This window comes from Coffea arabica, chromosome 1c (genome assembly GCF_036785885.1).
Source record: "Coffea arabica cultivar ET-39 chromosome 1c, Coffea Arabica ET-39 HiFi, whole genome shotgun sequence".
Lineage (NCBI taxonomy): Eukaryota > Viridiplantae > Streptophyta > Magnoliopsida > Gentianales > Rubiaceae > Coffea > Coffea arabica.
Window position 1 is genome coordinate 56,023,284 of NC_092310.1, and position 14,456 is coordinate 56,037,739.

At 37.8% G+C, this 14,456-nt stretch overlaps 1 protein-coding gene across 4 annotated transcripts; it reads right to left on the reverse strand.

The window, feature by feature from the left end:
* Positions 1-1,438: 1,438 nt before the first annotated feature.
* On the reverse strand, positions 1,439-9,742 carry LOC113731409 (B3 domain-containing transcription repressor VAL1). 4 transcript variants are annotated; one of them, XM_027256685.2, is made up of 14 exons: positions 9,305-9,742; positions 8,999-9,213; positions 7,973-8,054; positions 7,771-7,887; positions 6,431-7,032; positions 6,183-6,279; positions 5,891-6,065; positions 5,327-5,403; positions 5,157-5,237; positions 4,812-5,051; positions 4,575-4,627; positions 3,788-3,901; positions 3,439-3,503; positions 1,439-2,371 (listed from the first exon to the last, which is right to left on the reverse strand). In XM_027256685.2, exons 2-14 carry the CDS (start codon positions 9,109-9,111, stop codon positions 1,659-1,661), a joined length of 2,529 nt encoding a protein of 842 aa, XP_027112486.1. In that variant the 5' UTR covers positions 9,112-9,213; positions 9,305-9,742; the 3' UTR covers positions 1,439-1,658. The 4 variants fall into 4 exon arrangements, with proteins under 4 accessions (XP_027112486.1, XP_071936328.1, XP_027112477.1 ...); XM_072080227.1 differs by having other exon boundaries at positions 5,157-5,243; positions 9,305-9,741; XM_027256676.2 differs by having other exon boundaries at positions 4,575-4,624; positions 5,157-5,243; positions 8,999-9,148; positions 9,305-9,740.
* Between the last annotated feature and the right edge of the window lie 4,714 nt (positions 9,743-14,456).

A 14,456-nucleotide genomic window follows, 5' to 3' on the forward strand; every position in this document is an offset into this window, starting at 1 on the left:
GCCGGTCGAGAATTGCACTACCGGACAAGGGATGACGAAGAGATTTTTGAGAGTACAGGAAAGATATATATATATGCATTTTTTTTTTCCTTCTATCAGTCATGTGCTGTTCTTTTTAGTTGGACTAATTGCCTCATTTGGGCTTTCGTCTTAAAAATCAATTGACGGTAAGTATAGATCTTGATTAATTCTTTTTTAGTTGGTTTTGGCTTAACTGATGTGAGATAGATTAGGTTGTTTAACAATGATAAAGCATCATAAAAGAAACGTTGAATTCCAGAGTAAAGGGGATTTTTGAGAGTAGAGGGACTATATAGTGCGTGCATTGTTATCATTTTACACTAGCTAGTACTGTATAAGGATTGCTTAAACATCGATGATCGTTGCTATTAGCAACCATAAAAATGTTTCGCAACCCTCTTTCCTCCATCCCAATGCATCCTTCTGTCGGTAATTAACCATTTTAGACGATACTCGGTTGGGAATCAGGTGGGAGCCACTTGACTGGTTAAGTAGTAAATCTGCTTAATTACATAATAGTAATAATAAGGGATAGTCATTTAGCGAGTTAATGGTTCGGGATAACATATGGCCGTCCCTTAGGATCCTTACAGGATGATGATGGTGATGATGAATATTTTCAATCTAGGCCGACTCTGACAGTTTTTTTTTTTTTTTGGTGATTATTTTAAGGTATTAACAGAGAAAACTAGAAAAGCTGTGTGTTAGCCGAGCGTGCGCAGAGTTGAACTTCTCAACTCAACAATGATAGAAATAATGAAATCATCATGTTAAGATTGGATGACCGGCAGGAAAAGACAAAGGGCTGGCCGGACTATGAGAGGGCAACAAATTCTTGCTGTCTTTGATTGGGAGAAGAGAAGGTATGGGTGGTTTATGGAAATGGCATAAACGCGTTCGTTCAACCTAATAAGGTATAGTGATCAACGATGTAGGGCAACAACTAATAATATATAGTTTTAAGCATATGAGCTCATGCTTGCAATCCTCAGGACGTCAATTCAACATTTCACTTCTCCTGAGTCTATTGGTCGGATTCTTTCCATTCAGCCTTTTGGCAAATCCTACCAAGATTAGCTTGTGCAATGTATCTTATTAGTACCAAATAATCCGGAATGAAATATCTTTGCGCGTCTGCCTTCTTTTTTCTTTTTTTTTTTTGAGCCTTCCTTCCCCAGAGTCACAATTAACCCGAGTTTTGGACTTCAGATTCTGTTTTATTGTCAATTGGCATCTGACTTCGGGTAGCATTCCTTTTGTTTCTTCCCCAGGGAAACGAAACTTCTACCCAGCTAATTCTCATTCGTTGTTTGTCAGCAGATTAGCAATCGCCAGCAAATTGTTCGACTCACGTGAACATTTTTTTATTAAAAACAAAAAAAAAAAAAAAAAAAAAGGGGAGAAGAAGAAACGGGAAGGTCCAAAAAACTCACTACTGTATTCTTTGACGGTAATGCTGTGTATATAAAACCTAACAAAAGGGTTATGAGATGTGCTACTGGCTACTGCTATATCATTACAACCAAAATCCAAAACTTATAAATATCAAGATATATAGCTCAGATCTTTCAAAAAAAAAGAAGAAGAAGATATATAGCTCAGCAATTACTCATCTTTTACCCTTTTTCTATCAGAAACTACTCCTCTTTGCCCTTTTTCTCGGGCCCCATATTGGCTGATGCGCTGCACCCTTCTTCAGGTAAGGACCCTTCACCGTCACCGGGAGCATGCGATGGTAGCAAGTGATGGCTCAAGCTTGCAACCCCATCCTGCCTCATATACACGTCCAAGGGAATGCTCGCTGCGTCTATGAGGGTGGCCAAGTTGATTCCAGCTGCTGCCTCAGCTAGCATGTCTTCTTCCCTACTGGGGTGGCAGTTTAGGTCTAATTGTCCCTTATTGCTCTCTCCTGCCTCCATCAAGCTCCCATTCTGGCTTCTTTCAGCATCTGAATGATTTGTCAGCAGCAATGCCTGCTCAGCTGCCCCTTCCATTTCTGACATATCTAGAGGAGGAGTTTCTTGATCCTTTCCCTGGAGAAGTTCAGCTTCTCGGTCTGACTGGCGCTTTTTCTTTCGCATCATGAGTGTTTTGAAGCGCCTTTTCACAGTCAGGCAAACATTACACTTGCACGAAGGTGGGTGTTTGCCCTTTCCACTTGGGGGCTGAATGCAGACAATGCAACTGCATCCAGGACGATGGCGAGGATGTTTGGTAGTGGCTCCAACTGACATCTCAGTCAAATCCCCCATGTTGTCCCCTAAAACAGCAGCAGTAGCCAATGCATCTAAGCCAGAAGGCTCATAGTCTTCAGCTACCTTGGCTTCTACTATTCTTCTCCTCTTAAAATCTGTCAGCAAACATGAAAGACAGAAAAATTCCCAGAAGTTAACTCTGATTTATGGGGATAGACATTTAGCATTTGATATCATTATTCAGAAACAAATTCTATCATCCAAAGAAAAACGCAGAATAAGAGCAAAGCGACTACAACAGAAGGGAAATTTTCAATTCTTTCATTCACACTGTTAATGGACGTGGAAATTTCTGTAAATCCTGGTCAAATGATAATATGTTCTTTTTCCATGGACGAATATCAGAATATAGAGGAAGGTTGATGAAGTAGTTAAGTGCCACCTTGTTTCTACTCCAGAACATTCCCCGATTTCTATGAGCACAAGTACCCGATGTGAAGCAGCAGATGGAGCAGAAAATCAGGGTGAAAAATGTGCACGGATCTACTGTTTAGTATGACTCACAAAATGTAAGAGGAGTGTATATAAACCCACCACTCATGTGTCAAACTCTTGAGATCATTCAAAGCACCATCTAAGATGGAATTCCTATCTAGATATTCAATCCGTTTTATCAAACCAAGACACGTACTATGCAGAAGAAAATTGAAATTCCTACTCTAATTGAACCAGATATATCCAAAAAAGTACGCAACTTATACACATTTTAGACTGCTGGCATACATTAATATAAGGAATACTACTAGGAACCAAATAAATGTAGTAGATTACCATCTCTGCGGCGGTATGTTAGTGGTGGTGGTGGTGGTTGTAGAGAGAGAATTATTGAGAGCAAAGATGACGAGGAGAAGTAGAGGTAGGAGTTTGAGGGGAAAAATAAAATAGTTGCACAAGAACTTAAGAGGCAGAAGGAAACAGAGAAAGAAGTTTATAGAATGCATACATTCATACTGTGTTTCTAGTAATAAGTTCAATTGTTTTATACTACAGCCATGAGAGGATATTGAATATTGTAAGTAAAAACTCAATTTGGTATACCAAAAGAGTATCTCACTAGCATACAAATCTCATAAAAGTTTTCATAAACCTAGAAGTATATTACATTATGATTGATTTTCACAACTTATTAAAAAAAAAAGGAAAATTTGTAATGGATTCATACCCTTGCTGGCTATATTGAGAGCTTCCAGTTCCCTTGGATTGATATCATCAGGAGCAGAACATGTGCTTCAGGAAGAAATTCAAAGACATGCAGGTTAGAACTTTTATCATTCCCTTCAAATAGAAACAAAGGAACTTAATGCCTAAACTCCCCAGAATAGTAGCATTATTGGGGCTGTGGAAGTGGGTATGTGTGAGGTGATCGGGTAGTAAATCTCTACTTACCGAGTAAAAAGTAAATGGATTAACCTTAGCAGCAACAGTTGCAGATATTTTGCTTTGTGTGGAAGAATGAACTCTTTAGCAAAATATTTATAGTGTTTTTATCAAAAAACAAACCACAAACTTACCTGTTTAAGACCCAAGCATTGTCTGGACATGTCCATCTTGCAGGAACAAGAACATGCATGGGCAGCCTGCGCCATTTTGAGCAATTGTCACATTGAGCCCACTGTTCCTGCTGCCTGAATAATCATTTTCCGCATTTCAGGAATAGATGCATTGCAATATAAATAAAATAATAACGCCATACAGAAAATCAGAACGATATTGGATTCTGTGATGCTTAGTGAAAACAGTCTCAGTGCTGTGATCAGAGGAAAAACTGAAAAAAGCTCGTTGAATTACCAGCTTCAGTAGAGGCTTTAACTTTTAGAAATCAAAGTAACTAATTTAATGTGGTCAACATGCTTTTTGACATCTTGAAAAGACATTTTTGCTGTCCAAATTCCTTGTATATTGGCCAAGAACTTAAAAGTATACAAGAATGATGGAGCCGATATGTGCTTAACAAATTGCCTTACCCTAGCAAAGATTAAAAATACCACCTTTTCAGAAGTTTGCATGGAAGAGAGAAGAGTAATAATTAGGAACTCAATCCAATAAATTGTAAGCGATTCCAAATATAGAGCTAGGTAGAGAAGGCATCCAACAAGTCTTGAATACATCTAGATCATAATTTCTATCAGACTTCTAGAATCAGAGAAGCTTTCTTGGCTAAGAGTTTCTATCAAGAGAAATACATCTAAAATTTGTAAAACCATTAAGCAGTGCATGTCATAACCCAAAAAGCAACACTATAGTGCAAAATATAGCTGTATACCAAAACATTTTGTACAGATAAAAAGACATCCTTACCCAGATGGTTGAACAGTAAATATAGTCCTCTTCCCAAATATCGGTGGTTCCTGCTAAAGTGAAAACATTGGAAGTATGTTGATGAAATGCAGGAGGATTGAAGTTTAAATGCCTTGATACGTCCAAGGCAGTTAAGAAAGAGAAGCACAATGAATAATATTACAGAATAGAGAATTTTAAAAGTGAACTTAAATCATCTGGCCTAAATAAATAAGTACATGAATGAAGAATACTCACATCATATTCCTCAAATTCACAGTCCTCAATCTTGATAATTGTTGGGCTGTTTGTAGGTGGCCGTAGAAGCTCTTGCGCTTCTTCCCACGTAACTCTAAGTTCCATGGCATCGTCACTGTGCATGAGAAGCCTCTTGTTCTTTAACCCAATATTTCGTGCCTTCTTTTTTTCTGGGATCAAGATATTCCGTTGTGAGGAATCTTCATGTATCTGACCTCCATTGTTGCCATTTTCAGAAATCTAAAATAGCCATGTTAATAAAATAACTGATATGGTCAGAAATCACAAGAAAGTGAGCAAGCAGAATTCTGAACTAATGCAAACAAGAAAAGGGTAAGGACTTACAGCAAGCATGTTATCACTAGCACCTAAATACGAAGTTTCACCAGGAGAACCGCCATTAGGAAGGCCAGATGGCTGTGGATCCTGTGTCTACAGAAGTACATGTTACTTGTAAAACTGAAAAGCAAAATTTAAAAGAGGTTTCAAACAGAGAAGAGCCTATAAAGCTTGACCTGCGTCTCAACATTGGTTGTTGACTTCCGGAAACCCATGACAAGTTGTCCACCAGGGTCTATACGGCTAAATGTCACTATGAGTAAAACCAAAAGGGAATAGTCATGACCTTACATGAACTAACAAAGTTAGTACATAGTTGGCAGTTGACATAATAATTAATTGAGCATTTATTTCATTCCTTGTCATCAAATGCATATTGGCTGACAATGACATGAATACACACCCTTCGACTGGGAAAATGGTCAAATAGTAATACTAAGTTGATTCATTACCATATTATCAATGTTTTAAGTCCTGAAAGACTAAATATTCCAGAGACCATTTCCAGCCCAGAGATAAGAACTCATATAGTGGACTCGCACAAGATTCTAGAAATTGGAATGCAAAAAGTGGTTGCCCACATGCATTGAGATATTAAACTAGCTTCAAAGGACAAGAGGACTAGCTTCAAAGGACAAGAGGACCCAAATTTAGATTTAATAAATAGTAAGCCCTCAAATAAATGAAAAAGAAAATATATAAAATTCCAAATCTGAAGCATATACTAGTCTTGTGAATACCAGTATCGCCAGCTTGCAGTTGCATGTTCTGTATGCAAGGAGTAACCCCCTCCAAGACATACATTCTGCTGTTATTATTGGGCCAAAATCTGAACTGGAATGTCCACTCTTTACCCTTCACATCCTGTATCCTTATCGGCAGACCTTCTGATTGATTAATAGGAGGGAAGTATGCCTGATTTCAATATGCAATAGCTTCATGACTAAAGGGCCAGAGAAGAAAATTGGATAAATGGAAGTCATAAGGTAAAACGCTCTATGCTTAAAGGTCTCAACTGAATCAACAGCTCACCTCAGCACATGCCTTGGGAAGAACCAGACGACCAATCCGGCCAGCATCACTAGCACTGAGAACTTTCTCAAACAACGGTACAACAGTGGATTTCAAACTTCAACAGAAGAGTTAAAGTAAAACTACATGTCGCATGCATAATAGCAAGATAATAAGGAAGCTATCATCATTTTTACTTTCACTTCATAGAGGTGCTAATCGATTTCGGAGAGGAAAAACAGTGCATTAAATTAAAAGAAAAAGGATACTCCCCAGATATCTGCTGCAATTCTTGGTCTGTGATCCTGGGCCAATAGCGAGGAAGCAACTGACTGCGACCTCGCCCTTCAGCAGGAGGCCTGGCAATGCGTGTTTGAGAACCCATTCCTTTAGTGTTCTCAGAGCCTACACTGGAGCCAGGTTTGGGGGGTTTGGGCAGAATCTGGCGTGCCCTTTGTCCTTGCTGGGCAGTAGAAACTCTGTTCTGTTCGCTTCCTTCCACAATCCCTTCAGAAATGGGCAGGGCTGAGCCTGAAGCACTTAGAGCGTTGCTCAATGAGAAATTTACAGATGGCTGAGCTAGAGATTCAGCCATGTCTTTAAACCCTTGATTTTGTCTACTGATCTCTGGTTTGACAAACATGGATGATCCAACAGATTGGGGGGTGAAATTGGGGGAGCTTGTGTTGACTTGCTCAAAAGGAAGCGCGGTTCCTTCACCTTTCTTCTGCCCAAGAGATGCATTAGTTCCAACTTTATGAGGCTTAAACATTTTTTTGGAACCATTTACATCCACATTATTGCAGAGTTGGAGCAGACTGTCAAAACTTCTATGACCTATTGTACCATTGGGAATTTCATCTCCGAGGATCTATAAAACAAACAGTAGAAGCATCCACAAGTCAAAACATAAATAAGAAAAACTTTCGCCTGCTTTCTCACTAAACTTTCTCATAGAAAGACTTTAAATGTATAGACAATAAAAGCTCACAGAGAGTATCCAAGCATCCAATGTCAGAAAAATTTATGCAAAAGAACAAAATTAAAATGAGACAAATCCACCTGAGGGAGAGAAAGATCAGCAATCTTTTTTAAGAGATTAAAAACATTGGGTCTACCTTGTCCTCACATATAATCATGCATGTTCAAATAAAATAAAAATCGCAACTCACCTATCATGATGGTTCAAAAAATGCCATTTTTGTAAGTCAAAATGGAGAAGCTTGTTCGAAAAATGCATGTTCAAACAAAATCACGCATGTTGATGCATGGAGAAGCTTAACTAACTGATACTTCTGATAACTTAGTACAACTGTTTTAGTCTCCTATGTTTTAGTGACCACAACTAGATAAGGATGAATTAAAAGACGTTTTTTGCATCTTGTCATGGTTGCTACGTAGAAATGCTAAATACATTGCAAATCATTGGAAGGATGATAACTATCCAATTGTCATCAGGTTTTGCAAGTGAGTGAAAGAGTGAAAACTTGAAGATGGCTTGTATTAAGCTTGCCTTTATCATGAAGGCATTCCAGAATAACTCAAAGTACAACAGAAGCAATTACTCTACCCAGGTTGTTTTCAGCAGATTCATCAGATGATGAATTACCTTAACCGTTCTCAATGAAGGAGTATCCATTTGCTTGACACACGTTATACAACCCACACCTCCGAAATCCAAGAACTCATGCAACATTTTTGAAGCGACACACCCACAATGGATTCGCTGCACATTACTGTCTTCTTAGCTAACAGTACTCAAGAAAAAGCGAAGAAGAAGACGAAATAAGGGCAATAGACAGTTGTATCACCTTTCTGCATATTTTGCATTCCCTCCAACCATCCTCATCCAGGTGGAATTTCTCACAGAAAACTAGATTTTCATAAGCAGTTCTGCAGAGCGTGTGTCAGGCAAGCCACCACCACAACAACAACGACAACAACAACGTCGTTATTAGTCCTCAATCAATAATATAAGACAACACATAACAATCTAGATGGATCAAACAAGTCGTGGACAAAATACCAAAGAAACTGAAAATTCTAATTTTTACTTAAGATTGGAAGTATACGAGTTTTAGCAAAGACACCACAGAGCCAAGAAGCAATCCCTTTTGCTCTCATTTCTTCTGCGTAAGATTGTATACTTTTTATTTCATGAAAGACAAAATTAATGCCGAATTAATAACCAAGATAATGGACAGTCATCGCATTAATCTCATTCGGACTTTGTATTCTTTGACCAATGCCAACTGAAAAAACCTAGTACCAGCTAGTGTAATTCGGCCCTCAGAACAAAAAACACGGGTGATTTAATTGGAGAAAAAAAGGCTTATTGGACGCCCAACTTTTACGTGTATGCATGCAAGAACTCTATGCCAATTATTAACCCCTGTACGGAAAAATCGTTTTTTTGACATGAGCACGGCTGCATGAATGCCAATCTCACCAACACTCTTTATACAAATGGCAGTTGTAATTTTTGCATAATAAACCTCCCAAGCCACATTGACAACATTTTGAAAAATAAAATTTAAAAAGAAGTAATTAATGAGAATTTCGGATGTGTATCCCGGAAAAAATTGGAATGCGGAAAAATTGGCGTATAATAGGAAATCGAAGATATAGGGGAAAACATATCTAAAATGCCATCAAAACAGAGAATTAAGCGGCGGGGAGTTATTTTAGGGATCCCATAATCAGCATCCCCAAACTGCCCCTAAGAGAACAATATGAAATCAAAAAAATTTTGAGAGATACAGGCGAAAATTGAAATCAAGAATTTACCAAGAAAAGGGATAGAATTGGGAATCAAGAAAAGTTTTTTTTTTTTTTACCCGCAGCTGGAGCAGAGCGTGGCGAATCCACCCGATTTCAATCCCCAACCTTGCTTCCACTCAGGCGACGTCGTTAAACGGCACACCTCGTTCATGCAAATCTTGGACCCCATCTTTTTCTCTCCGCCCAAATGCTACGAATCAAAAATCCTACATCCCATGTACGAGGAACCAAAATCCTCGTCAAAAACAGAATTCAGACAGTCCAACAAAACCTAAAAAACACATGAGGAAAACATTTTGACCCAGATCAAACGCACGCAAAAGAAATCAACGACCAAAACAACCAAAACCAATACACCTCACCTAGTTTAAATAAATAAAATGCCACGTCCACATGTGACACTCGAAATTGAGCAGCTGAAAAACAACCCCAAGCAATTCGACCCAAAAAATCATGAACTAAATCTGAAATAAGAAAAGAAGGAAACTGGGTTGCGAGTCAAACAGGGGTGGGATGAAAGAGGTGGAATGAGATGGGCAACGGCGGATGCAGCGGTGGAGATGGATTGTTTGGATGAGGTAGCTAAGGGGGAATTCTACGAAATCAACAATAATATTATGTATGTTGGCATAGCAGCAGAGATACACATGAGAGAGAGAGAGAGAGCGAGAGGGACAGAGAAGGGGGTGGGCGGGGTAGAGAGAAGAGAGAGAAAGCGTGTATGCATGCAAATGCAAAGGAAAACAGATGCACAAAATGCATGCACGACACTTGAAGCCACCGCGACCTCCTCTCTCTCTCTCTCTATCTCTAGTCTCTTTCTTGTATGTATCTATAACACCTTAGCCAAATAGCACCTCACAGCCCCCAACCATTTTTTCTTAAATTTTGGCCCTAACTAAAGTTTGGACTTTGGGACTAGTAGTAGAACGTGTCTTTGCTAGTCATGGGTATCTTCCCTTTTTTTTTTTTTTTTTTAAAAATTTAATCCTTTTTCTATCTTGCTTGCGGGTTTAGTTTGTTTATTAGGACAGTAAAACAATCTGACCTTTTTAAGTCAGCGGAGGCTGGAAACGAAGAAATGAATGAGAAAACTACCAGTAGTACAGTAAAAAAGCAGCAGCAGCAGTAGTTTTTTGGCGTAGGTTTTATTTAGCTACTAGCTAGAAATAGGAATCCCATGAGGAGGATGAGGGGAATTTGGAGTTTGAGGAATTTAAAGTTAAAAACTCCGTCGTCGTGGGTCATGTGAGAGAGGAGATGTCAAATTAGCGCCACCCCAGGTACGTGCTACAAATACCACAACTAGTAGTTGTTGTAGTACTAAATAAATAGTCGTCCAAACAAAGCACAAGAATTGTAGTGGAAGCGGTTAGCGTTGTTAGAGCAGTCCTAGATTTCATTTCACAGTTCACGGCTGCTGCACTTGTTTACTGTACACTTACACAAGTCAAAGCTTTTATCCACTGCTGTTACTATTATGGTGCTCTTCTCAGAACAGTTCTTTAGCTTATCACACGTTACATTTTTCTTAAACAACATGCATGCGTACAAATTTACGTCTTAGAGTATGGCATAAAGGATATCAAAATTTACGTCTAAAGCAGCGGCAGCGCATGTCGTATATCAATGGTGATATATATATATATATACACACACACACACAGTGCCATATATATGCTCCTCACCGCAAAGTTGCCAAATTTATTGTGCCTTTAACTGACTGACTCCCAAAAAATTAATGGAAAATATTTGTCTCCAAGTCCTGTCCAGGGAGGATCCTAACCAGCTACCCAGTCAATGCATTAAATACAAAAAAGATGGTCATAGCTAGCAATCCTACATATGCCACGTACTTTATCTTTATGAAAATTATTGCACCAAACGTGACATCATATCATGCATTTCCTCCCTACCAAAAACAAAAAAAAAAAAAGGACCTCATCTGCATCTTCATACTCGCTTACCGACAACCGTATAATTTCAGAATTGTATAATTTCTTATTATTACATAAAAATTAGGTCATAGAATATACTTTTAAACGTCGAAAAAAGCAGAAGAGGAACAACGTCAACATGGACTTATAACCCGTTTTAATAAATTCAAAATCCGGGCATCATTAATTAGTTCGTGTTGCTATTTGTTAAGTCAACCTTATTGACTCGAAAATAAACGATCAAAAAAGTATATATAATTTTCTGGGTCTTTTTTCCCTTGTTTTCTTTTCTGGTGAGATGCTGAAATTAATATGAGTGTGTGCTGCCCGAAATCAAGCTTACACCCTTCCCATGTGGACAGGTGGATCGATGTGTGTGTGTGTGTGTATGTATACATCCACCTGTTCACACGCATATATATATATATATATATATATATATATATATATATATATAATTTTGCAATAATTTTGAACTTTTGGGACAAAGACGATAAAGTAAATAAGCCTACAACTGTTGTAGCGGGTTGCTTGCAGTTGTCACTTGGGATCCTCGGTGACATGTTTTCTATGCCAATCCAATGCCACCTATAGAATTGCGCCAAGTGTCCTATTATTATTTACACTTGTGTTAAACCAAACTAAGTTGAATTATTAAAAAATTAAAGTGTAAATAATAACAGGACACTTGGTGCAATACTATAGGTGGCATTGGGTTGGCATAGAAAACATGTCACCGAGGATCTCAAGTGTGCAGTTGCAGGCATATTTTAGTTTTTACGTTAAATTAACCAGCAGTGATAATTTAGAAGCCTGCGTTTTGCACGAACGACGCCTTTCAACCGAATCTTAGCCGGCCCCAAGCCCCGAGGATTTGGCTTCAAAATACGTACGAATAAAAAGGGAAGCATACAACAGTCAATACTGGACTCTAATGGACGAAACCCGTGGTCCTCCATTTCTGGGCCTTCATCGACTTGAGCATATATCTGTAGAAGAAACCATATCAACGGGGGCAACTCGTATTTGGGAAGAACGTCGCGGATTGATAACCATAGAGAAATTAAAGCTCCATGCATATAATAGGTCATCTTGAGTGAGTAGATAATTAGTCAGATTGTGCTGCTTTTCCCGTGTATGCCTCTAATGATGTGACAGATAAAATTTATTAGTGCTTGGCAAATATGTGTCAATGCAACATATCATATGACCGCTCTGGCTCGCCGCTGCTTATAAGCTTGAACATGGCTGATGAGCCTCCAGATTCTGCGACGTTCATTTGGTTTCTCTTTCATTACTAATGGATATGACCAGGAGGACTAGCTAGCGTGTAAAATATAAGCAACAAACTATCCCTGTCTGCGTATCTCTTTCAACTCCTAATATGTTGTTAATTACCTCAATACAAACCAAAGGCAGAAGACCACCTTATTAGAAAGACTGTTTGTCCTGGAAGAAGAGACTACTATTTTCATTAGATCTAACCCTGTTCACAAACCAAATGAGCAATTATAAAATGCTAAGTTTTTTTTTTTTTTTCAGACAAAACGAGTCAGATTCCCACATCCAGCAAAAAAAAAAAGGTAATTGCGTGACAAGTCAGAATAGCAATATTTATGAATTAAGCATAACTTTGGAGTAAAATTAGGGTATACGTGTATTAGCTTTTTAGTTCACATTGTGATGTGTAAAAATCGAACACAAAAAGGTTCTCGATGAACTGTCGTCCCCAATCAAGCGAATACAAACTGACTGACAAGATGTAATAAATAATCAACGTCTTCTGAGGTGTGCGTGCCTGTTTCAAGAACTGTATTATGTACATAGTCTCCTACATAAAGCGTAAACAATTAAATATAAGGTTTACAAGTCATATATACTTTCATTATGAGCACTGAGATCTGTATTAAAATCTTTCGGGTACCTTCTCCTCAAGATATACATGCATGCGTTTAAATCTTCTTTTTTCAATTCTATTTTTTAAATTTCATTCCTCTCATGCTAAAAAAAAAGATACATGCATGCCAATTTTTTTATACATAAACACATCTGATCAAAGCATGTATCCCAAAATTTCATTTTCTAAAGTTTTGCGATATAACTAAGGTGGCAGAATTTAAGTAACTCTTTGATCAAGTTAATTGAATTGGCTGGACAACATACTAATAGTATAATCCCTTTTTTTTTTAAATATTGTAAGCTAATTATTATATACTTCAAATCATATTTATTAAACCCGGCTCGGAGGGGAACCCGGCGAAAGAGGTGGGTGAACGGATTACTGGTTCAACCAATGGATGAGTGGTTCAACCGGTAGGTCATTAAATATATTTAAATGTTATGTTTCATAATTGTTGATATAGTTAAAACTATAATAAATTATGTTATAGTAAATGCTCAATTAGTCTAATTTATTATAGAATCATTAATTATTATAAGAATTAACAAAACCTAAATTCAATTAGTAATCCATCAAATTTCAAGTATACAATTTTATCTAAGTATAATTATCTAGTTTATTTATGAATTTTAAATGCCAAAGATTATTAGGAACGATATTTGCCTTTAGAAAGAATTGTGTGATATATTATTTTTTAAATTCATTTCATAATTTATAGAGTTTGGGGAGTAATAAAATTTATTAAAAGATTTCAAATAAATTTTGTTTTTAAAAAATATAATAAGAATAAAAGTCTAATATATAAATAAAAAAAGACTCAATAATCAACAAATGAGTTGTTAGTGTAGCAGTTGTTGCGTTTCGAAGTGTTCGAAGTGTCTTCGGACCGGTTCATCGGATTGACCTGTCGAATATACAAGAGGTCGCGGGTTCGAAGTGTCTTCGGACCGGTTCATTGGATTGACCTGTCGAATCGCCGGATCGGACTGAGTTTAATAACTATGCTTCAGATACAAAATTTAAAGTTATATATATATATATTAAATGTGCACCTAGATTTCCCTTTTCTTTTTTTTTTTTCCAATTTCTCTTCGGTTAAACATGTAGATCGGGGCCGGGCTGCGGAATGGAATGATAGACCAAGATTTGATGGAGGCTTTTGCGGAAAGATAATGCATCAAAAGATTCTGGGCTCTGACTGGCGATACGTTTTCTAATTTCCTATGGACCAGCAAATTAGACAGGGAACGCCAAGTTCGCCAGCCTCTATATGCCCCCCATCCCTTCTTTATCGACTGCCCTTCTTTCAGCAGCCGCCCTTATGATTATGGGGCAGGCATCTTGCTCGGTGACTTACAGGTCAACGATTAGATAGACGAGTGCCTGCCTGCCTGGTTAATTGTTTAAGCGTTTTGCAATTGTTAAATATTTTCTGCAGAAAGTTAAAAAGGATTCCTTTTTCCTTCAATTCTTTATCGAATGAATGTCTTCTAAGGTTCATTCAGATTATTGTTGCCCAATTTGTGAAACTTCTTTGAAGTCCGGCAAAGAAATTTTAAGTCCCAATTTGTAAAACCTGACAAGTACCAATTCAATGCACTTGAGATTGGGGGCATTTGCTTTTCCGGCGTGGTGAAGATAGGGGCGCCTGCAATTTTAAAACAAATAGGGTTAACA